Source organism: Odocoileus virginianus, chromosome 1 (assembly GCF_023699985.2).
Source record: "Odocoileus virginianus isolate 20LAN1187 ecotype Illinois chromosome 1, Ovbor_1.2, whole genome shotgun sequence".
Classification (NCBI taxonomy): Eukaryota; Metazoa; Chordata; class Mammalia; order Artiodactyla; family Cervidae; genus Odocoileus; species Odocoileus virginianus.
Window position 1 is genome coordinate 11771551 of NC_069674.1, and position 25839 is coordinate 11797389.

The 25839-nt window shown below is 39.4% G+C and overlaps 2 protein-coding genes across 2 annotated transcripts; both read right to left on the reverse strand.

Moving 5' to 3' along the window:
* Positions 1-7003: 7003 nt before the first annotated feature.
* On the reverse strand, positions 7004-8267 carry LOC110122523 (olfactory receptor-like protein OLF3). The gene has a single exon (XM_020870047.2). It carries the CDS (start codon positions 8119-8121, stop codon positions 7168-7170), a length of 954 nt encoding a protein of 317 aa, XP_020725706.2. The 5' UTR covers positions 8122-8267; the 3' UTR covers positions 7004-7167.
* Positions 8268-20438: 12171 nt separating this feature from the next.
* LOC110122522 (olfactory receptor-like protein OLF3) lies at positions 20439-21687 on the reverse strand. Its single transcript, XM_020870046.2, has one exon. The coding sequence runs from the start codon at positions 21565-21567 to the stop codon at positions 20614-20616; it is 954 nt and encodes a 317-aa protein (XP_020725705.2). The 5' UTR covers positions 21568-21687; the 3' UTR covers positions 20439-20613.
* Positions 21688-25839: the final 4152 nt, after the last annotated feature.

Here is a 25839-nt window from a genome sequence, read left to right on the forward strand (position 1 = left end):
CTAACAAGGACTCTCAGCTCTCTCAGCTCATGGGGTCATACACAACTGAGTACAACAACGAAATTGTGATTTAAGGAGCCTCTCAGGTGTTTCTGATAGAGTGAAACACTTCTCAGGTGTTTCTCAGAGATTAAAATTTAAGAACTACTGGACCAGTTCACTCTGTAGACCACTGTCACATTAATCTTTGACTACAGGACTTTATTCTACAACTACTCACCTCACAATATTTGATATAAAGTTTCCAATGAATTTAATCCCAGATCTCAGTCATCTGAGAGAAAATTTTTTTTAAGTCAAACACAATCTAAGAGTTTTCATGCTTCTCTTCCATGTGAGCCCCCATGATTCTAAAATTCTTGCTAGTCCCCAAATGGGAAATGCTCTCTCTTCTAAGTAGAAAGTTTATTTCATAGGTCTCTACCTAGAAGTTGACATAGTTCCTGCAAGAAGTATTTGTGACAGACACACTAATATATTATCAACGTTTAGGCTTGAGTTTGTAAGAAGGGCATGAACATAAATTATTTGCTCCAAACAATTTGGTTAAGGTGCTTTGAGAAAGCTGGTTTGTCTGATTTAAAATTCCTTAGTTCAAAAATCATCATTTACCATTGTTATATATTCCTGAGCCGTAAATTATCATCCACCTCCCCACTTTTGACTCTGTTAAAAATCCTGTTAAAACTGAAAATATTAATACTCTGCCGCAGGTTGTTCATAATAGGAAGACTGTGTCTGTTGCAGGGAAGAGGGGCAGATATAAAAGATGAGAACTGTCAGTACTTTCTAGTCAACTTTGCTGTGCATTTAAAAATGCTCTAAAAAAAGAGTCTACTTAGATAAAGTAAAGTAATTGAGCTTGTTCTAGCTTCCACTTAGGTTGTAGAACATTGACTGTTTCCTAAAACAAGAGAAGTTTCGATAATCTACAAAATCATATCTTTGAAATCATCAGTAAAATGAGATCGCAGGGCAAACAAATAGCATGAAATCTTGGGAAAGACAGGTCCATCAAGAAAGAGATAGGATGTGAGCTCTTACTTACCTGGATGAGACCATGGAAGGAAAACAGAGCACCGCCCACCCCACCCCCCACCCCCAACTAGCCAGTGAGAATTGCTTTAACAAACTGCTAAAGTTCGTGTAGGGTACTGTGAGTATAGAATGGCTGAGAATTGTGGCAAAAAGAGAAGTTCCCACGAATTGTCAGTATTTTCTCCATAGACTTAGAACTGTCCTCACAAGAATATTTGGGGGAAAGTGGAAACCAGAGAAAACTTTCTTCCTAGGGCAGGTGGAGGAGAAGAGAGCTGCAGCTTCCACAGCAAGCAGAAAGAACTCTCCAACCACCAAATCACCTCCATTATGGAAAAAAAGCCTGAAGCCACCGGGGGAAGGACTACAATCCCTGTTTTCCTCAGAGACAGCTGAAGATTCATTAAAGAGGAAAACAGAAAAATAAATGAATAAATTCCCATACGGGGGTCCGTGGGATAGGAAGCTGCTCTGTGTTCAGATCATGAGCCATCTACCTTCTTACTCTGTACAAGTGGCAAGACCACTGATATCTTACAGTGAGTGATGTTGGATTTCATGATCTCCAGAAAGAAGATGTAGCTTCGGGACCAGGCTTGATCACTCAAGAGCTTTTGTGTAGCAGAGTTTTATTAAAGTAAGAGAATGGACAGAGAAACCTTCTGACATAGACATCAGAAGGGGAACGGAGAATGTCCCCCTCGCTAGTGTTAGCAAGGGAGTTATATACTTTTTTAAATTGGTTATTACAATTAATTAAAAGAATGTCTCAAGATTGTAAAAATTTTACCAGACCCACTCCCACAATTTACATTTTAGGATAACAGGATTAGAACTTAACAATTGAAAGATCCTAAAAACCCACTCCCATAATATCTCTCTTGAATCTTGAAGTTGCTCTGTCTTGTCCAACTCTTTGCAATCCCATGGACTGTAGACTACGAGGCTCCTCCACCCATGGAATTTTCCAGGCAAGAGTACTGGAGTGGGTTGCCATTTCCTTCTCCAGAGGATCTTCCCAACCCAGAGATAGAACCCAGGGTTCCCACATTGCAGGCAGATACTGTCTGAGCCACCGTGGAAGCCTTCCCATAATACACATTCTAAAATACCAGGACTAGTCAGAAGGTTCTTGTTAAGGAGAAGCAAGTCCTCAAGCAAGATACATTGTTACATTGAAAGAACTTTTGTCTTTTCTCCTTGAGAGCCCCAGACCCCTTTCTCCTTCTCAAGGGCTCGTGACCCCTTTCTCCTCCTCAGGAACCCTGGGCTACTTATCAACCTACCTAGGAATTGACTCTCTCAGCACTAAGAAAGCCCCAACCCTGAGACACGGGGACAAAGGATGTGCCTAAGTCTGAGACCAACCCTGGAGAACAGAGAGTTGTCCCTCCATCACCAGACTAGCAAGAACTGAGGAACAAGTAACAGCAGTTTACCATGGGTTAGACCTGGGAAAGATGTTCTGGACATGCAGTCTCACAGGGTAGCTTAAGACAAAAGGAGGAACAGGAACACTGCAAAAAACCCTCCAATGACTGAATGTCCCACAAGCTTAAAACTCACAAAACTAAGATCATGGCATCTGGTCCATCACTTCACAGCAAATAGATGGAGAAACAATGGAAACAGTGACAGACTTTATCTTCCTGGGCTCCAAAATCACTGTGATGGTGACTGCAGCCATGAAATTAAAGACTCTTGCTCCTTGGAAGAAGAGCTATGACCAACCTAGACAGCATATTAAAAAGCAGAGACATTACTTTGCCGACAAAGGTCCATCTAGTCAAAGCTATGGTTTTTCCAGTAGTCATGTACGGATGTGAGAATTGGATTATAAAGAAAGGTGAGTGCTGAAGAATTGATGCTTTTGAACTGTGGTGTTGGAGAAGATTCTTGAGAGTCCCTTGGACTGCAAGGAGATCCAACCAGTCCATCCTAAAGGAAATCAGTCCTGAATATTCATTGGAAGGACTGATGCTGAAGCTGAAGCTGCAATATTTTGGCCACCTGATGTAAAGAACTGACTCATTGGAAAAGACCCTGATGCTGGGAAAGATTGAAGGCAGGAGGAGAAGGGAACAACAGAGGATGAGATGGCTGGATGGCATCACCAACTAGATGGACATGAGTTTTAGCAAGCTGTAGGAGTTGGTGATGGACAGGGAAGCCTGGCGTGCTGCAGTCCATGGGGTCACAAAGAGTTGGACATGACTGAGTGACTGAACTGAACTGAATAATAGAAAAAAATTGAATTTGTTGTTGTGCTGTGAATAACCCTAACAACACAAAACTCAAACTCAGCTCTACCCATGACTACGTTGATTCCACAGTCTTCACAAAACAAGACTATAGGATAAACAGTAGAGATGTGCCCATTTCAAAGTGTAATACTAGCTATCTCATTGTACACACAAAATGTCTGGGTACCGATTAAAATTAAAGGTCAGAGAAAAAGGCAAGGAAAATTATACTGTACTGAACAAAGAAATTAAAAACCAGAATTAGATATACTTGGATTAAAGGAACTACCACACAGGGGGTTAAAGTAACTCTCATAAAGAAGTAAAGGGTCTAGTGGAAAAGATGGATGTTTTCATAAATGCTTGAGTAATTTCAATAGAGAATTGAAAACTATGTGGAGGAATTAAATGGAAATGCTAAACAGAAAGGACACAGTCACAGAAACAAAGATTTCTTATGAGTAGCCTCAATAAAGCCAAGAAACAATCAGTAAGAATAAAGATAAACCAGAAAAATTAGCAAAACTGAGGCAGAAAGAGAAAAAAATATACAATGATAAAAAGAGTTAAGAGCCTCCCAGGGCTGTGACACAACAGAGAACACTAACATATGTGAAACTGGAAAATCCCAACAGGAAACAGACAGAAGTACAAGAAATACTGAAGAGATAATGGCTGGGGGAAAAAATGAATGAAATCAAAGCACAAATCCAAGAAATTCAGCCAAATAGGATAACTAAAAAAATAAAAACATAAACACATGATATTTTAGTTGTATACAAGCCAAAACTAGAGTGAAATCACTGAAGGTAGCCAGAGATAAAAGATACCCCACATAGAGAAGACAAAGATCTAAATTAAAGTGGAATTCTTCTCAGAAACTGTGCAAGGCAGAAGATAAGTGGATGACATCTTCAGGGCCCAGGAAGGGGTGGTGCGGACAATGTCAACAAAGAATCCTACATGCAGAACAAATATATTTTGAATGAAGGAAAAAATACAGGTACTTTAAGACAAACAAAATGAATGAGTACATTTCCAGCAGTCCTAGGTCATGAGAAATGTTGATGGAATTCTTCAGACTTTCTTGAAGAAATTATTCCCATTATAAACCAGGAAATATAAAAAATGGGATTGTATATTGCATCATATCAGAAAGTGTGGGAGCTATTGAAGATTACTAGTCATGTGGAAATGACTTAACATGTGTCCAATCTTAATAGATTCTGTGATAGGCTGAATTATGACCAACCCCCTGAAGATGTCTTTGTCCTGATTCTCAGAATGTGTGAATATGCTGCCTTTTATGTTAAAACTTACACGTGTTTTAAATTAAGGATCTTAAAGTGGAGACTATCCCAGATAATCTTAGTGGTCCCATGTAGTAAGAAAGATCCTTAAGAGAGCACAGTGATGGGAGCAGAGACAGAAGAAAAGACGTAAAAATGGAGGCAGAGGATCAGACTCAGAGAGAGGTTTTCTGGGCTGCTGACCTTGAAGCTGGGAAAAGTGGTGACAAGCAAAGAAGTGGAGGCTGGTGAAGGCAAGGGGTCATGGGATGAAGAGTGGAGAAGACTCACAAGTATATCAATCAGGCACAGAATGAGGACCAGCATCTTCAGAAATTCTCCTTCTTGAACTGTCATACATATATTTGACATGTGTACACTTGTATTTTTCATTAATTTTTTCTTTCATCAAGTCCCCCAACCATTTTATATAGTGTGTTTTCATCGTGGTAAATTTTGTACTTCACTCCACAATTTACAAAACATTCATACAGGATTATGACATGTTAGAGGAGGTGGTAGATCCACAGAAAACTCTAATCAAAGAAGACAGGAATATTCCTCTGAAATCTCTTTTATCACATGATTTTACTTTCCTCCTTGTCCATTGCCACAACCTGAGTATAGATTCATTTTATGTCTCAATAGGGTCACTAGAGCAAGCCCCTAGATGGTCTCCTGGTCTCTCATTTTTTCTCCTTTGACTCTTTTGCAAAAATGATGATTCAGAAATGTAAATTTTATCAAGCCGTGCTCCTACTTAAAAACCTCTACTAGCTGCCATTGCTCTCAGATAAGGTTGAAAGACAACGTGGCATCAGTGTCCTCCATGCTCTGACCCCTCATGACCTGCCTGCTTCACCCTCACTACGGCTTCAATCTTCCCTGTGCTGCAAGCGAGGGTTTTTGGACATTTCTGAACTTCCATGCTCTCCCAGTTCTGAGATTCTCACCGGTTGTCTGCATCTTTGTATGGATTGTTGTCCTCTGAGTAACTTTTCCTCCCTTATCTGGTCTCCACTTGGACCTTTTCTGGTTCTTTCATACAGAAGACTCCTGAAATCACCCCTGGAGACTTATTTTCTCTGTGACACTTACTACATTGTATCTTGTTTCATCATTTGTCATCTTTGCTCTAGGACCATGTTACTGCCAGAAATGCATCATGTTGATTATTGTGTCTCAAAAACAGTTCATGGTCATACACACAGTGTACACTCCATTAACATTCCTTAAATAACAGCAAGAGAACTGTAGCCCACTAATATTGACAAGTTTCGGGATGCTTGCCTATAACACAAATTATAGGCCTAAATTACTTTAGGTAAAATTCGATGTTAAATGGGCCTTCAACTCTGCTTGAGCACTGAGATTTGTCCACAAGTGGAAGAACTGCATATCACCTGACTTAAAGAAGAGACAAGGGAAAAGGACGTTGAGATGTCTTCAAGGCAGTGTGGAGATGAGCTGCTACCATATTCTTTCTCCCCTCCCCCTTCTTTACCTCTTATACAGTTACTTCTTCCCCTCCTTTACTTTATTTAGGCTTTCTGTCAGAGGCGAGGTCTACTCCAGCCTATTCCAAACCCAGCAGATTTATAACTAGGGCCCTGCAGTGTGTGAGGAAGAGCGATGGGAGAAAGGGTTTATATGGAGACTGGAAGCTGACATGTGCACAGTTGACTCAACAATCTTGATTCCCAAACTAAATGTGTCTTATTTTATATTAACTGTGTTTGAGGAATCTGTCCTTTCATAGATAAACTCTTTGGTTTCTTACACAATAGTTCAAATATTACGTGCTAATTTTATATCTAATCCTAGAGAAAGAATTAGATTCTTTGTTCAGAGATTGGACAGTTTTTATATATGAATGGTACCCCTTAGGTATGCATTAAAATTCCTCTTAAATTGTTTGTGTAATATCAAGGAGAGACTAAAATTTAGCATCTCCTTGGTCAGTAATAGCCATGTGTACAAACGCCTTTAGTCACATCCTTTCTGTGAAAAGACCTTTAGTTGATTCTTCCACTCAGTTACCTCCAGCACTCAGGCAAGGCTTTATGTCCACATGTCAGAGGCTCTGCATAAAACATTTTAATCAGCCTTGATAACAACATTTACCTCAGAATAGCGATTTACAGAATTTCTAGATGTGGACACATACGCCATGCGTTATTTTCAATAAGTCTAAAATGTGAAAATGTTTTTGTTCCCAATGGAAACATAATAACCTTCTACAAAATTTATATGAATAAGAACAAGTAGTCCAAAGTAAGATCTATTAATAGATCCATGATTACAAAAATATGATATTTCACAATAACAAATTATTTTTTCCATTAATTTTGGGTTAAGTGAATGGAGATTAAGTGTGGGAAGTTCTATCACAGCAGTGCTTAATTTCTCTGAACATCCTGCTGTGACATAAAAACACCCTTACATTCCACACCTCAACCAAACCACTCAGCCTCCTACCCAGCATCAGCAGTACATGTTCTGCCATCACCTTCCTGGTTGCCAGGGCAATGCAGTTAATTCTTCATATCAGAATTAAGTGACAGGCAAAGCTCTTTTCTCTGAGTAATGCTCGTAATTCAAGTTGCCAATTTTGACATTAATCCAGATAATTGTCCTAGAAGCTTCTGCCAGGCCCCCTTCACCTCCTTATTCCTTAGACTGTAAATCATGGGGTTCAGTACAGGCATCAAAATGGCATAGAAGACAGAGATCAGCTTCTCCTGAAGCACAGAAGGGCCGGAATTGGGCTGGATGTAAGTGAAAATGGTCATGCCATAGCACAAGACAACCACTGTGAGGTGAGAGGCGCAGGTGTGGAAGGCTTTCTTTCTCCCCTCTGTGGACTGGATCTTTAGGATGGTGGAGATGATCCTGATGTAGGACAAGAGAACCAGGCAGAAAGGTGTCATCAGCAACACAATACTAGAAACCACGATGGCCACCTCATTGGAGGAGGTGTCCACACAGGCCAGCCGGATCACAGCTAGGATTTCACAAGATATGTGATCAATATACTTGTTCGTGCACATGGGCAACTGAAAGGTGATGGTGGTCTGCACGAGCGAGTTGACAGAGCCACTGAGCCAGGATGTGACGGCCAGCCTAGCACAGAGCCCTCCATGCATGATGACCGGGTATCTCAGGGGGTCGCACACAGCCACATAGCGGTCATAGGCCATCACGGCCAGGAGGACGAACTCAGTCCCCCCCAGGCCCAGGGAGAAGAATAACTGAGCCGCACAGCTCACGTAGGGGATCCCTTTATGTTCCGCAAGGAAGTGCGCCAGCATCTGAGGAACGATGCTCGTGGCGTAGGAGACATCCACGAGGCAGAGGTTGCTGAGGAAGAAATACATGGGAGTGTGGAGTCGGCCGTCCAGTCTGATCAGAAGGACAATGAGGACGTTCCCCAGCAGGGCCAGCAGGTAAGCGACTGAGAACAGGGCGAAGAGGGCCACCTGAGTGTCCCAGTCACTGGACAGGCCGAGGAGAACGAATTCTCTCACCCAAGTCTGGTTATCTGCTCCCATTAAAAGATGTGAGGTTATTAATCTGCAGAGAGAGACAAAAATTGTAGAAGCTGTTGAATTAAATGTAAGAATAACTTCTTAAAAGAATGCATACTGTATTCAACTTTCCAGCCTTAGCCAGATGTTTTAGAGTGTTTTTGGCCAAGATGACAGGCCTGATTCTGGTATGCATTCTGTCTATTCCACACAAGTAATGCAAGCCATTGCCTTCTAACGTATAGAATGGTCTGAGGGAGTTCTTCATAGCCTGGCAATAATGCAGTGCAATTTTATATCCTTCCTATTTACACTAGCTTCCAGGACAAGAGAGGATGGTAGGTGACAATGAGAGGTAAGTTGACAATACTGATAAACATGTTTTACACCAAACATGAGGAAATGAATAAATAACCTACCAAAAAAAAAAAAAAAAAGATTCAGAAGTGGCACATGGATAGTACAAACAAGGTTAGTGTCTCATGGAGAGATCTGAAGTTAGATCTTGTTTTCATGAACTTACTTAAACTTTTATATAGAGAATGTGGTCATATTTTATAATTAGCATGTGTATTTAAGGTCAAATGTAAGCAATTTATGAGGAAGTTATTTTTTGAACTATTACTGGTGGCAGGACTTTAGCAGAATAGGTACTGGTTGTAACCTAAGCTCCTCCCTTGGAGAGAAACAAACGTATTTCCCTCACTGCATTTCACCGTACACTCATCATTAGCTGGTTGTCCTAAAATACAAATGTAATTATACCTCTTTCACGCACAAACAAATCTTGTGACGTATAAGTGCTTACAGAATTAAGAACATCATGGACAGGGAGTGTCTGAATACTCATTCATTAGGAGCTGCTGTATTTTTTATTAATTTTAGCATTCATTATCATGCATGCTTTTTAGGGCAAAGCATTTTACTAAAATAACCTGTTAACACTTAAATACCTTTCATGGATATGTCAGCTAGTTATTTTTAACCCATCAGTGTGTGTATATATGTATACATCTATCTATATAGGCAATTTCCTTCATTTTAAAATAATTTAAATTCAAAATAACTGATATCAAAACATTCCTATTTTCTACAGTCATGGAAACCCTTTTAAGACTCCTGGCAGACTAAGAATATAGAAATAACATCTGTAAAATTATAGCTGAATAAAGGAGGGAAATGGGCTTGTCTGATGGTTTTCACGTACCTGCAATGAACACTGTCTCCAACATTAGTGTTACCTTGGATCAACTTTCAGCTGAATAGAGCTTGACTCCTAGTAGGTCTCAGGATGCACAATTAAATAACTGGTAGATAGTGTGTGCATATCTAAATGCTTGACGTCAGAAAGCTAAAGCTTGGTATTTCCAACTCTAGACAGATTCTAGGGATTTGATGCTATGCGTAAATATGTGTTGTTCGTTGATGTCAACAGGTAAAATGTTTTGTGGGTATTTATTCCACTTTTCTTAATAGAAACAACAGAGCAAAACCCTCCTCACAGGGAACTAGGAACACAGCTCTTGTTCAAAAGCCAGGTTTGAAGATAAACACAGTTAAGAGTTGGTCTTGTTAATGCTTCCTTCCCAACAAGACGGTCTGTGTTCTTTTTTCACTACTTGTCCCAACTCTAGTTGCTTTATCTTTCTGCAGGTACCTAATGGTCCTTTAGGGCCATTAGCATACACACACAATGCTTCTTTAATGACAAGGAGCCATTTTACATGCTTTAGGCCATATCTTCCTCATACTCCACAAACTACACCTCTCAAAATGTTTTGAGTTTTCTTTGTCTAGTCAAAAAATAAATAATCCAAGCCACCTGCTCAAGACATAGTATTGACAAATGACATATCCCTGTGGTTCATCTTTGACATGAGCAACATAAAGGAAGGGTTTCTTCATGCCTGTGCTTTATGATCTGTGGTGGATGTAGGGAAATTATTGCAACACAGTAAGTGATATAATATGAAGGTGCCATTGAAATATTCTGTTACAAATTATCTCTGTCTTGCCCAATCATGAATTCTTGAAACTCAAATATTAGTAATTTATTCCTCTTCTGTTGATATTATCCTGAATTTTTTAGATATAATTAGCATAAAATGGGGGTTTTAAGATGTGAATTACTTGATCTTGTGACTCTTTAAAATAGATGATGCAAGAAGGAAAACTGAGACACTTACAAATGGAGAAGGGATGAGGAATGATACAGAAACTAAAGGAAAATCAGCTATGAGGTTTGGAGAGCAAAGACCAATTATTTGTTGTTAAAATATACCCTTTGGTGACCCTAAGTAAAAGTATCTCCATGTGCCTTGTCCCATTAGTCCGGTTATTAATACTGACAGCAAATACTACCAAAATGCCTTCTCTCTATGACAGAGAAATAGAAATAAAAAATTAAGTTTTCAGATTCCCGGTATAACTCATTTTACATGGCTTAACAACAAATTAAAAAGTTCAACTTTACTCAGTTGTGATTCACTTAAGTAAAGAATTGTGTTTATTTAAGCTTAAAGCTATTTGATCTTCAGTGCTGGCATTCTTGACAACCTTGGCTGGGACAAGTAAGAATCCTGAATACAAAAACACATTAAGGTAGCTCTCACAACCTGCAGACGTGTTTCTTTCATGTTGATCAAAATGACTCAGAGCCCATACCTCTATAAAGCTGAAGTTTCCACAGACACTTTCATAGACACTGTCCATACTTTCATTTAGAGAAATTTTCTCTGACTCATGACTGAAGAGTTGCTTGATGTAGACAGCGAGCATATCATACGTGAGAAGGAATATCTGCATTATCTTACTCTGTAGAAACAGAGAACCCACGGTCTTCAGGGTGGCTGATATCTCAAAGATGGGTTTAACACACTGAAAGAACAATTAATTTATTCCTGTTCAGGTCCTGTGATCTCCTTCCAAGCCTGATTTGATGACCTGACTCCACACAATCTCAGACCAATTATGAGACCCCATTTCTCAAACATGTGCAATCCTGACATTCACCTTTGGTGATATATTTCACTACAGCCTCAATGGATAATCCTCACCTTATTTATATCTCTTATCTTTGTCCCTGTTGCTAACACTAAGATTTTCTTTTGCTGGGTAATTCCAGCTGTCTTCAAATCTCCACGGTGCAGTCTCTACAGACAATTCTTGAGGAACCAAGCCTGGGATGAGTTGGGAGACCTAGATCCTAACTCCAGTTCACTGTCTTGAGTTCCTAAGGTCTTTGCATAAGCCATTAATTGTCTTATATCTTAATTTATCTGTTATTAAAAAGTAAAATTATATCTTGGGTACAAAAGCCTTCAGAAAAATTGAAACATGAGGCTTTAAGCAATTGACAGATATCTTTTCTGGAAATATAATATTTCTACTATCTGCTAGTTTATATCAATACCTAACTAAAAATTTTATACTTTTGGGCTTCCCTGACTTCATATTTATGTCAGTACTAAATCTTAGAGTTGAGAAGCCTTCAGAAAAAAAATTGTACATAAGCCTAAAACTTAAGCAAAGCAGTTATTTTAATATTTGCAGCAATACTTAGGGTGAACAATTTCACCAGTCATGTTACATATCCTTGACCCAAAATCTCTAACAAGTCACATCACTTCTGTTTCTATATCTTCTAAACCCATACTCCCACATGCTGCTGATGACTCTCAAACATGAATCAGTGTCTGACAAAACACACATTTATGCTACCATCTGTGTCTAAGTTGATGTGAAGAGTTTTCTCTTCCAACAGAGGGAAGGACCATATAGAATAGATAACACCCAAATTCCTTGGGCTCCAGTAAGTCACCCGGGACTAATTGTGACTGTGAGGGACACTACTGGGAGGAAGTCGACAAGAGCTCCAAAAACAGCTCCAGCACAGACCTAATGAGCTTTGGCAGCAGCTTCACTGGCAACACAGGGCCAACGGATTCCCCTTAGGGGCCCCGTGCATTAGAGTGGAAATTGCTGCCCCCAATCCAGCCTCCATGCTGCCCTCCCCCTGTGGAAGGCTGTTCTCCATCCTTCTACCACCAACATCTTCATTATAGCCCTGCTGCTGCTGCTGCTGCTGCTAAGTAATTTCAGTCGGGTCCAACTCTATGTGACCCCATAGAAGGCAGCCCACCAGGCTCCCCCATCCCTGGGATTCTCCAGGCAAGAACACTGGAGTGGGTTGCCATTTCCTTCTCCAACGCATGAAAGTGAAAAATGAAAGTGAAGTCACTCAGTCGTGTCCGACTCTTCACGAACCCATGGACTGCGGCCCACCAGGCTCCTCCGTCCATGGGATTTTCCAGGCAAGAGTACTGGAGTGGGGTGCCATTGCCTTCTCCATCATTATAGCCCTACGTCATTCTAAAAAGTCAAAGAAGCCAGCTCACTGAGGTTTTAGGATGTTCTCCTATAACCTAAAACAAAGTTTAGCCTTCAGTGTCCCAATCTAGGAAGAACTGACTGGGGCTGCATCTAAATCTAGTGTAAATACCAACTCTCCCCCTTTGGACTCCAGATGCCCTTATTCCTTCTCCTAGAAATGGGAGAGGTGTGCTTCAGTCCCCTGATGTATGTGCTGTCTAATTGGTTCTGTGAGCATGGCCAGTATGATAGACATTCGAACAGATGTCTCATGATACTACTTAAGCTCCAAAAGTGATACCATCACATAGGCAGATTTAAAAATCCAAGATACGGAAGCACTATAAGTGTCCAATCACACCATGGAATATTACTCAGCCATTAAAAAGAATTCATTTGAATCAGTTCTAATGAGATGGATGAAACTGGAGCCCATTATACAGAGCGAAGTAAGCCAGAAAGATAAAGACCATTACAGTATACTAACACATATATATGGAATTTAGAAAGATGGTAATGATAACCCTATATGCAAAACAGAAAAAGAGACTCAGATGTATAGAACAGACTTGTGGACTCTGGGAGAAGGCGAGGGTGGGATGTTTCAAGAGAACAGCATTGAAACAAGTATATTATCTAGGGTGAAGCAGATCACCAGCCCAGGTTGGATGCATGAGACAAGTGCTCGGGCCTGGTGCACTGGGAAGACCCAGAGGGATCGGGTGGAGAGGGAGGTGGGAGGGGGGTCCGGGATGGGGAATACATGTAAATCCATGGCTAATTCATTTCAATGTATGACAAAAACTACTATAATGATGTAAAGTAATTAGCCTCCAACTAATAAAAATAAATGGAAAAAAAAGTGTCCAATCACAGACAAATGGATAAAGAAGATGTGGTGTATATGCATATATACAAAATGGAGTACTACTAAGCCATAAAAAAATAAAAATTTGCCATTTCGGCAACATGGATGGTCTTGAAGAGAATTATGCTAAGTCGTTAGACAGCAAAAGACAATACTGCATCATGTAACTCATATGCGAAATCTAAAAAATACAACAAACTAGTGAATGTATCAAAAAATAAGTAGACTCATGGATATAGAGAATAGCCCAGTGATTACCAATGGGGAGGGGCAATATAAGGGTGGAAGAAAAGGAGGTACAAATTATTGGGTGTAAGATAGGCTTAAGGATATACTGTACAACTTGAGGAATATAGCCAATATTTTGTAACAACTGCAAATGGAAAGTAATCTTTAAATTGTACAAAAATTAAAATAATCACCTATAAGCCATTATATTATATTAAATAAAATCTAAATCTACAATAAATTGACAAAGGGAGTTTTAGCAATTAATAAAAAAATGGAAAAACAATACGGTCATCCAGAATTCTTGACAAAGAAGGATGAAACTACTACACTTCTTCAAATTTTATTTTAATTAAAGTTTATATTTATAGAGATTGTAGATTAATGTGTCATAAGAAATAATACAGAAATACCTCTTATACTGAATTACCAGTTTCTCGCAATAGAAGCATCTGGCAAAGCTACAGTACAATATCATAAGATAGTATGATAAACAAGGTAATTATGTAATTATAGTCATGTGGTATGAATAATATGATAATGTAGTAATACAATATCACAACATATTGGCATTGATACAGTCAAGATACAGAACATTTCCATCACCACAAGAATCATTCATGATGTCCTCTTAGAGCCACATCTATTTCTGTCCAGGCTTTCAGTTCAGTTCAGTTCAGTTGCTCAGTCATGTCTGCTTCTTTGCGACCCCATGAACCACAGCACACCAGGCCTCCCAGTCCATCACCAACTCCCGGAGTTTACTCAAACCCATGTCCGTTGAGTCGGTGATGCCATCCAACCATCTCATTCTCTGTCTTCCCCCTTCTCTTCCTGCCCTCAATCTTTCCCAGCATCAGGGTCTTTTCAAATGAGTCAACTCTTCACATGAGGTGGCCAAAGTATTGGAGTTCCAACTTCAGCATCAGTCCCTCCAATGAACACCCAGGACTGATTTCCTTTAGGATGGACTGGTTGGATCTCCTTGCAGTCCAAGGGACTCTCAAGAGTCTTCTCCAACACCACAGTTCAAAAGCATCAATTCTTTGGTGCTCAGCTTTCTTTATAGTCCAACTCTCACATCCATACATGACTACTGGATAAACCATAGCCTTGACTAGACGGACCTCTATTGACAAAGGAATGTCTCTGCTTTTTAATATGCTGCCTAGGATGGTCATAACTTTCCTTCCAATAGTAAGCGTCTTTGAATTTCATTGCTGCAATCACCATCTGCAGTGATTTTGGAGTCCCCAGAAATAAAGTCTGACACTGTTTCCACTGTCTCCCCATCTATTTGCCATGAAGTGATGGGACCAGATGCCATGATCTTAGTTTTCTGAATGTTGAGCTTTAAGCCAACTTTTTCACTCTCCTCTTTCACTTTCATCAAGAGGCTTTTTAGTTCTTCTTCACTTTCTGCCATAAGGATGGTGTCATCTGCATATCTGAGGTTATTGATATTTCTCCCGGCAATCTTGATTCCAGCTTGTGCTTCCTCCAGCCCAGAGTTTCTCATGATGTACTCTGCATATAAGTTAAATAAGCAGGGTGACAATATACAGCCTTGACGTACTCCTTTTCCTATTTGGAACCAGTCTGTTGTTCCATGTCCAGTTCTAACTATTGCTTCCTGACCTGCATATAGGTTTCTCAAGAGGCAGGTCAGGCGGTCTGGTATGCCCTTCTCTTTCAGCATTTTCCACAGTTTATTGTGATCCACACATTCAAAGGCTTTGGCATAGTCAATAAAGCAGAAATAGATGTTTTTCTGGAGCTCTCTTGCTTTTTTGATGATCCAGCATGTGTTGGCAATTTGATCTCTGGTTCCTCTGCCTTTTCTAAAACCAGCTTGAACATCTGAAGTTCATGGTTCACGTATTGCTTAAGCCTGGCTTGGAGAATTTTAAGCATTACTTTACTAGCATGTCTCCTTTTAACCTCTAGTTATTACCATCTGTTCTCTCGATCTATAATTTTAGCATTTCAAGAATTATATATAAGTAAAATCATACAGTATATTCCTTTGGGACTGTCTTCTTCATCAGTAACTTGGAATCACACACTGCCACATAGTTATCACAGGCCATCACTGACACAGGAAAAATCCCAAACTTACCCAAACCTAGCAAGGAAAATAACTGGGCTGCACAGCTCCTATGTGGAATTACTTGATGTTCTGCAAGAAAATGTACCAGCATCTGAGGAACAACAATTGTGGTATACAGACATCAGCAACAGAGAGGTTGCTGAGAAAGAAATACATGAGTATATTAAAAAGAGTCATGTACCATGATCATCTCAGGAATTCAAGGATAGTTTGATACCCATAACTCAATCAAGAAAAAAAATTTAGTAACTATCTATGGTGATGGATGGTAACTACACTTATTGTGGTGATCATTTTGCAATATATACACTGAATCACTACACTGTACAACTGAAATTAATATGATATTGTATGTCAATTATGCCTCAGTTTTAAAGATAATTTAATCACCAATTTTTTAAGCAATAAAGTAAAATAAAAATATACCAAGCTGATGCAAATTGGTTATACCAGGAAGGTTGTGTGTGTATTGAGGGGTGGAGGGCATATGTGAGAATTTTTTGTACTTTCTGCCTAACTTTGCTGTGAATTTAAAACTGCTGTAAAAGAAACAAGTTAATTAGTTGAGATTGTTCTAGCTTCCACTTAGGTTGCAGAAAGCTAGAAAGAGCATTGGTTCGATCTTAAAACAAGAAAAGTTTCAGTGAACTACAAAATCATAACTTCCCGTGAAATCATTGGTTAACTGAGACTGCAGGGCAGCCAAATAGCATAAATCTCAAGAAGGGTAAGTGCATCCAGAAAAAGATAGGATGGGAGCTCTGACTTACATGTATCACTGTATGGGAGGAAAATAGATCCCCAAACTAGTGAGTGAAAATTGATTCAACAAGTTGCTCAACTTCAAGCGTGGGATGTGGTGAGTATAGAATGGCTGAGAGCTATGGCAAAAAGAGGAGTTCCCACCAATTCTCAGTGTTTTCTCCACAGATTTAGGAAAATCCTTGCAAGAACATTTTCAGGAAAGTGAAAAACCAGAGAAAGCCTTCCACCTGGCGCAGGTCTAAAAGAAGGCAACCGCAGCCACCGCAGTGAGCAGGAGGAACTCTCCAACCACCAACCACCACAGAAACACAAAACTCAAACCCGGCTCATCCCATGACTGTGTTGATTCTCATACTATCTACAAAACACTGGTCAAACTGAGGAAATGTCTCCATTTCAAGGCATTATACTATTTATGTTAGTGTCTATTATACTATGTGAAAAACATAAGCTGTAAATCTAAACTAAAGGTCAGAGGGAAAGGCAAAAAAAACGTAAATATCACTGAATAAAAGGTTAACAGAAGAAAATCAGATATTTTTGGATTACAGGAATTATCACACAGGGGTTTAAAATAAGACTCATAAATAAATTAAAAGGTCTAAAAGAAAAGATAAACATTGTCATAAATTCTTGAGAAATTTCAATATCAAACTGAAAACTACACAGAGAAATTAAGTTGAAATGCTAGGTGTGAAGGACATAGTCAAAGAACTAATGATTGCTTATGAGTAGACGCAAGAGAATCAAAAAATGATCAGTAAGAAAAAAGATGAACTGATAGAAATCAGCAAAACTGAAGCAAAAAGAGGAAGAAATTATAATGATAAAAAGAGAAAAAGCTCTTCCAGGACAATACCAAACAAGCTAACATATGTGAATTGGAAAATCTCAACAGAAAAGCAGAGATAGAAGGAATACAAGAAATACTTGAAGATATAGTGACCAAAAAAGTAGTGAAAGAAATTGAAAGCATAAAACCAAGAAATTCAGCAAAATAAGGAAAAACAAAATGTGGACATATGATATTCTATCTAAAAGGTAAAAATAAAGTGAAGATCTAGAAGGGAGCCTGAAATAAAGTTACATCACATACAGAAGTAGAACTGAAAGTAGACTTCTTCTCAGAAACTATGCAAAACAGAAGACAAGGAGGGATAAAGTTAAAGTCTGAGGTAGTGGTGGTGAGTAGGGGAGGCTGTGGTCAAAGAATTCTTTGTGTAGAGAAAATATTTTTTGAGAATGAAGGAGAAACAAAGACATTTTCAAATAAACAAACCTGAATGAATATTTTCCAGCAGACCTAGATTTCAAGAAATGATAATGGCTTCTTGAAGAAATAATTCCCATTATAAAGCAGGAAATCTAAAAGACAGGATTGTATATTGTATCACATCAGAAAGTAAGAGAGCTATTGAAGATTACTGGGGTCATGGGGAAAAACTAAGTGTCCAACCTGAATAGGTTATGTGATAAGCTAAGTAATGCCCGACCTCCTGAACATGTCTTTGCCCTGATTCTCAGAATGTGTGAATATGCTGCCTTTTATGTTAAAAGTTACTTGCACATGTTTTAAAATAAGGATCTTAACATGGAGGCTAGTCTGGACAATCTTAGGGGTCCCATGCAGTAAGATGGATCTTTAAGAGAGCACAGTGATGGGAACAAAGACAGTAGAAAGAGATATGAAATGGAGGCAGAACCTAGAGGGGTGGGATAGGGTGGGGGGGCGTCCATGGGGGAAGGGACATACGTATACCTGTGGTTGATTCATGCTGATGCGTGGCAGAAACCAACACAGTATTGTAAAGCAATTATCCTCCAATTGAAAATAAATAATTAAAAAATAAAGTTTCTAAAATACATACCAATAAAAATATGGTAAACTGTGTGTGTTCGAGCCCTGGGTTGGGAAAATCCCCTGGAAGAGGACATGGCAACCCAGTTCAGTATTCTTGCCTGAAGAATCCCCATGGATGGAGGAGCCTGGCAGGCTATAGCCCTTGCGGTTGCAAAGAGCTGGACACGACTAAGCGACTAAGCACAGCACACAAACTGTGCTTAAGGCATATGGGGGGGAAAAAAAGAAAATGGAGGCAGAGGATCAGACTCAGAGAGGGGTTTACTGTGCTGCTGACCTTGAAGCTGGGAGAAGGGGTGACAAGCAAAGTGGAGGCTGGTGAAGGCAAAGGAGTCGTGAGATGAAGACTGCAGAAGAGACAACCAGGCATAGAAATTCTCCTTCTTAAAGCATCGTGTGTATAATTGACATGTGTATACTTGTATTTTTCACTAATTTTCTTCTGCTAGCTCCCCACTGGTCTCAGATGAAGTTGAAAGATAATTTTGCATCAATGCTCTCTGTACCCTGACACTTCCTACCTGCCTGCTTCACCCTCACTACTGCCTCCATCTATCTTCTCTGCGCTGCAAGTGAGGTTTGGGGACATTTCTGAACTTCCATGCTCTCCCAGCTCTGCACCTTTCCCAGGCTGTCTGCACCTTGATTTGGATGGTTGTCATCTGGGTAACTTTCCCTTACTATTCTGGTCTCCACTTGGACTCTTTCTCTTTTTAAGGTACAATTAAATACCAACTCTGTTTGAACACTGAGATTGTGTGTTCACAAGTAGCAGAACTGCACATCAGCTGACTCAAAGAAGAGACAATGGAGGAAAGAACTTTGAGAAGTCTTCAAGGGAGTGTGAAGATGAGCTGCCATCATATTCTTTCTCCCCCTTTCCCTCTATTTCTTCTACAATTACTACTTTCCCCTCTTTAATTAGGCTTTCTCTCAGAGGTGAGGTCTACTCTAAACTAATTCAGCTCAGCAGATTTACAAAGATGATCTAGGGCCCTGTTGTGTGGAGGAGGAAGGACAGAAGAAGGTGTTTTTATGGAGACTGGTAGCTGACATCTGCACAGCTGACTCAACCATCTTGGTTCAAAGAATTAAGTCTGTCTTATTTTACATCAGTATTTGATGAGAAATCTTTCTTAATTAGATTAAATACATCTTAGAAATTTTATACATTGTTTCAAATTTGAAGTGCCTATTTTGTGTCTAAAGTCTAGGAAAAGAGCTAATATATTTTTCAGAGGTTGGAGAGTTTTAACATTTAAATGGTACCCTGTCAAATTCTTCATAAACTGTGAGGTTAAATTACTCTCAGTTCATATTACTATCAGAAAGAGTTTGAAATGTAGCTGTTCCTGGGCCAATCCTAGCCATCTGTATAATCACCTTTAGTCATATTCTATCCAGGTAAAACAAGACCTTTACTTGACTGTTCTTCTGAGTCACCTCTGGGACCCAAAGGTTGAGTTTTATCTCCGTATCTCAAAGGTCAAGCTCAAAAACATTTTTAATCAGCACTCTCCTCAGAATAGTAATTCATATAATTACTGGAGATGGATATATATCCCACACATTAGTTTTAGTGAGTCTAAAAGGTAAAAATGCCTTTTTCCCAATGAAAACACAATAAAGCTGTAAAAAATTTTTGGATTAATAAGGACCAGTGATATTATGAGCAAAAATACTATGAACATTTATACACAAGTCATTTTGTAGACAATTTTCATTTCTCTTGGGAAGATTCCTAAGAGGAAAATTGCTGGGTCATGTGGTAATCATATGGTTAATTTTATAAAGAATTGCCACTTGATACCCTTAACAGAAATTGCCACTTTATACTCTTAACAGCAATGAGTTCATGCTGCTCCATATATGTACCAGAACTCAGCACTACCTGTATTCTTAATTTTAGTCATTTGAGTGGGTCACCTGGTTTTTAAAAAAGAGTTATGCAAAGTCAAAGCACATATTTCTAAATTAAAAAAAAAAAAAGATCAAATAGTCCAAAGTAAGATCCATAAATAGGCCTGTAATTACAAACAAAATAATAAAGCAAAACATGGTATTTTTTTTCATTATTCTAGGGTCATATGAATGGAAACTGAGCAGTTCTATCACAGTAGTGCTTTATTTCTCTAAACATGCTGCCATGACATAGAGATATGCCCATGTCCCACACTCTAACCCAACTAATTAGTCTCTACCCAGCATCACCAATTCCTGGTTGCCAGGGCAATGAAGTTGAAGCTTCATATCAGAGTTAAGTGGGAGAACACACAGGCAAAGCTCTTTTGTCTAAGTGATGCTCATGATTTATCAAGTCACCACTTTTGACGTTAATCCAGATAATTGTCCTAGAAGCTTCTGCCAGGCCCCCTTCACCTCCTTATTCCTTAGACTGTAAATCATGGGGTTCAGTACAGGCATCAAAATGGCATAGAAGACAGAGATCAGCTTCTCCTGAAGCACAGAAGGGCCGGAATTGGGCTGGATGTAAGTGAAAATGGTCATGCCATAGCACAAGACAACCACTGTGAGGTGAGAGGCGCAGGTGTGGAAGGCTTTCTTTCTCCCCTCTGTGGACTGGATCTTTAGGATGGTGGAGACGATCCTTATGTAGGACAAGAGAACCAGGCAGAAAGGTGTCATCAGCAACATAATACTAGAAACCATGATGGCCACCTCATTGGAGGAGGTGTCCACACAGGCCAGCCTGACCACAGCTAAGAGTTCACAGGATATGTGATCAATATACTTGTTCGTGCACATGGGCAACTGAAAGGTGATGGTGGTCTGCACGAGCGAGTTGACAGAGCCACTGAGCCAGGATGTGACGGCCAGCCTAGCACAGAGCCCTCCGTGCATGATGACCGGGTATCTCAGGGGGTCGCACACAGCCACATAGCGGTCATAGGCCATCACGGCCAGGAGGACGAACTCAGTCCCCCCCAGGCCCAGGGAGAAGAATAACTGAGCCGCACAGCTCACGTAGGGGATCCCTTTATGTTCCGCGAGGAAGTGCGCCAGCATCTGAGGAACGATGCTCGTGGCATAGGAGACATCCACGAGGGAGAGGTTGCTGAGGAAGAAATACATGGGAGTGTGGAGTCGGCCGTCCAGTCTGATCAGAAGGACGATGAGGACGTTCCCCAGCAGGGCCAGCAGGTAAGCGACTGAGAACAGGGCGAAGAGGGCCACCTGAGTGTCGCAGTCACCGGACAGGCCGAGGAGAACGAATTCTCTCGCCCAAGTCTGGTTATCTGCTCCCATATAAAACAGAGGATTATTAATCTGCAGAGAGAGTCAGAAATAACAGATGCTGTTGAATTAAAGACTCGTAAGAATAACTTTTTAGAAGAATGCTTAACATGATTGGCCAACCTTGACCCGATATTCTACATCATTTATGGATCAAGAAGACAAGCCTGATTCTACTACGTATTATATCTACTCTACATAAGAGACAGGTTAGCACTTTCCTCTGGACATGATGTGATCTCATAGAGTCAGTTAAAGCCTTGGAATTAATGCCGAGCAGTTTTTGGAAGCTCTGTGTCTTTCTAAGTTACTGCAATTTCCAGAGAGGGGAGAAGTGCAGATGACAACGGGAAGTAAAATGATTAACAATGAAGGTAAACATGGTCTGAAGTTCACAGACTTCCTTCTATGTACCTACTACACAAAATATGGTAAAATGTATAAATAAAATATTTTAAAAGGGTTTGTAAGAGGCAGATATATGACAAGTAAGACTGGCAAATGATAGAAAAATCTGGGATTTGAGAACCTGAATGTAAATCTTTCTTTATGACTTACTAGATGTTTGATTGGGTTAGAAATTTTAACTTTTGCATACAAAATTTGATAATGCGGCAAAACTTAAAAGCGTAAGTATGCTCAAGTGTAGACAACATGGGGAAAGTATTTTTCAAACTTACTTGTCATCGTATTTCAGCAGTAGCACACTACCACGTATAACATGAGTGTACCCTGTGAAAGACAGAGAGCAAATGTGCTTTCCTCATATTCCCTCCACAGTTTCAGACATTACAGTACACGAAGCAAAAACTTGAATAGATTTGAAGTCTAAGATGTTGGCTTGAATGCTTTGAAGCTCCAGGAAATTATGAGTCTCTTTGAGATTTGGTGTCTCCCATCTTTAGAAGGAGAAGAGGGCAATTTTATCTTGTTCTTTTTATTTTTCTGCCCTATTTTTTTACTCATTCTGACTTGCTTTTTTTATTTTCCTATACATATGAATAGGAATATGCATAGCCTGTATATGTGATCCAGCATGTATATATGATCTCAGTAAAACTGATAGTATGAAAGTAATCACTTAAGTTTTCTAGTATTAAAACAGGAAAACAAATCTTAGCTTTTGTTGAGTATTTAGCAGATCTGCATAATAAGTAGATATTTTGTTGCTGAATGATTTCACAAATATGGATGAAGTGACATCTTCCCTGGATGTTGGAATTTCAATTGTGAATACTACCCTTCCCCTCTGTTCAAATTGCAATGCTAGAGAAGACTCCTGAGCAAGGAAATCAACTCTGAATATTCACTGGAAGAACTGATGTTGAAGCTGAAGCTCCAATACTTTGGTCACCTGATGTGAAGCGCTGATTCACTGAAAAAGACCCTGATGCTGGGAAGGATTTAAGGCAATAGGGGAATGGGCTGGCAGAGGATGACACGGTTAGATAGCATCACCAACTCAATGACACGAGTTTGAACAAACTCTGGGAGGTAGTAGACAACAGCGGAGTACATTATCTGTTCCCATTTGCACTGTACAAGCTGCCTGGAGAGCATGCAGCCCAAGTCTCCCTGTGCTCCCCTTACTCACCAGCACATCTCTCTACTACAGCCCTCACATGATTACAAATGAAGGGCAGCATCACCTCTGAGGGAAAGTGTGACTTTTAAAGCCTAACAGTGCCTGCTTTGAAGCTACAATTGACCCTTGAAGAATGAGGAGGTTACAGGTGACCAGCCCTGGTGCAGTTCACTATCCAAGTGTAATTTACAGACAGCCCTCTGCATTCCCATTTCCTCCACATCAGCAGACTCAACCATACTCTCATGGTGCAGTACTGTACCATTTACTGTACTGTAGTATTTATCTGAAAAAATCTGCATAAAAGGAGACCCACGCAATGCAAAGTTGTGTTGCTCAAGGGTCAACAAATTCCTTTTGAACCTCTCTGATTCAGCCTGTGCCTACTGGAAAGCAGCCGATACTCTTTCACCAGATTGATCACTCTAAATTGCAAATTTAATCATAGCCTTAAATAGCTAACAGATCTTCTGATATGTAATTGCTTACAGAATTAAAACATCCTGAGTAGGAGAATCATTATATTTTACACTAATTGTAGCATTCAATATCCTGTGTATGTTTTAGAGCAAAGCATTCTATTATTAAAACTCTACTAATACTTAAACAATTCATGGGTCGCAAAGAGTTAGACATAACTGAGCGACTGAACTGAACTGAATACTTAAACACTTATGGATAAGTTGGCAAATTACATTTAACCCATCAAAGAGTGTGTTTATTTCTAAAATCCATTGTCTTGTTTTTAAGATTACTTAAATGTTAATACAATGATAACCAAATTTTCCTGGTTTCTATAGTCATAGAGTCCTTTCTTAGACACCCAGTAGATTAAGAAAATAGATACAGCATCTGTATTTATTCCTTTTATATTGAGTGTCTTCTTTGTGAAAAGTTTAGACATAATTATTCTAAATGAGATTTTAAAATATGAATTAATTGAATTTATTGTACTCCTTTAAAAGAGGTCATGAAAGAGTAGAAAACTGAGACCCTTAGAAGTCGGGGGAGGGGTAAGGAATGACAGAGAAATTAAAGGAAAAATCAGATATGAGGTTTGGAGAGCAAAGACCAATTATTCATTGTTAAAATATAATCTTTGGTGATCATAATTAAAAGTATCTCCATGTACCTTCTCCCATTAGTCCAGTTATTAACACAACAAATAGAACCAAAATGCCTTCACTCTATGACAAAAAATGGAAACAGAAAATGAGTTTTAAGATTCCTAATACAACCTATTTTATGTAACTTAATACAACTAACTAGTTTAATTTAGTCAGTTATGATTTTTTGCTTAAATAAGGAAAAATTGCCTATTTAAGCTTAAACCTATTTGATTCTAAACAGAATCTATGGGATTCTAAACAATCCTGGACAGGACAAGGGAAAGTCCTGAGGACAGAAGCAGAACTCTCAACTGTGGGTCCCACATACTTGTATACCTGCAGATGTGTTCCTTTCATGCTGACTAAAAGAAGTCATGCCTTTATAAAGCTGAGCTGTCCATAGAAACTGCACCTTCATTTACAGAAAGAGTTTTCTGACTTGTGACTCGAGAGTTGGTTGATGTAGACATTGAGTGTATCCATCTTGAGAAGAAATGTCTGTACCATCTTGATGTATGGAAACAGAGATCCCAGGCCCCTTTGGGTGGTTGATATCTCAAGAATGGGCCTGACACGCTACAAGATCACTTAATTATTTTCTCTTTAGGCTAACCTCTCAAGCTTGATATGGTTACCCGAGTTTCCACTTAATCAAGTCCAACGTTTTAAATTCAGCTTCTCAAACATGTGCAACCTAACATTGACTTTTGGTGAAATATTTTCTTTATGGTTTCATCATGGGAATTCTCACCTGCTTTATATGTCTTGTCCCCTGTTGCTAAGACTAAGGTTCTCTTTTTCAGTAAAGTTCCCTCTGTCAGGCAAGTCACCACAGTGCAGTCTCTGCAGTCAATTCTGGAGGAATCAACCCTAGGACAAGGGTTAGGAGACCTAGATCCTAACTCCAATTCACTTCCTAAGTACTGAAGGTCTTTGTATAAACCATTAGTTGCCTAACATTTTAATTTATCTGTTTTCAAGAGGAAAAGCATAGTATCATGAGCATCAAACCTTTTGCAAATAATTGAGACAGGAGACTTTAAAACAATTTATCTTTTCCGATCTGAAAATGTAATGTGCTAACACTCCCACCTCTATTTGGCAACACTAATACCTAACTAAAGCCTTCATAATTCTGGGTTTCTTCCTTAAGTGTCTTCATCACTTTGTGTCAGTTCCAAACCTGGGAGAAGTCTGTTGAAAAATATCATATCCAAGCCTCTTGTTTCTGCAAAGCAGAATTATTTTACTATATACTTTTGCTATGATACTTAGAATAAGAAGAGTTCGCCAGTCATGTTTCATATCCCTCACATCCCTAATCCAAAATCTTTAACAGATCACATCAATTCTGTTTCTATATCTTCTAAACCCACACATCCACATGACGTTGATGCCTATCAAATATTAGTCAGTGTCTGACAAAATAAACATCTCTGCTACTATTTATGTCTAAGTTGAGCTAAAGAGTTTTCTTTTCCAATAAAAGGATGGACCATATAGAACAGATAATACTCAAATTCCTTGGGCTCCAGTAAGTCACCTGGGACTAATTGTGACTGTGAGGGACACTACTGGGAGGAAGCTGAC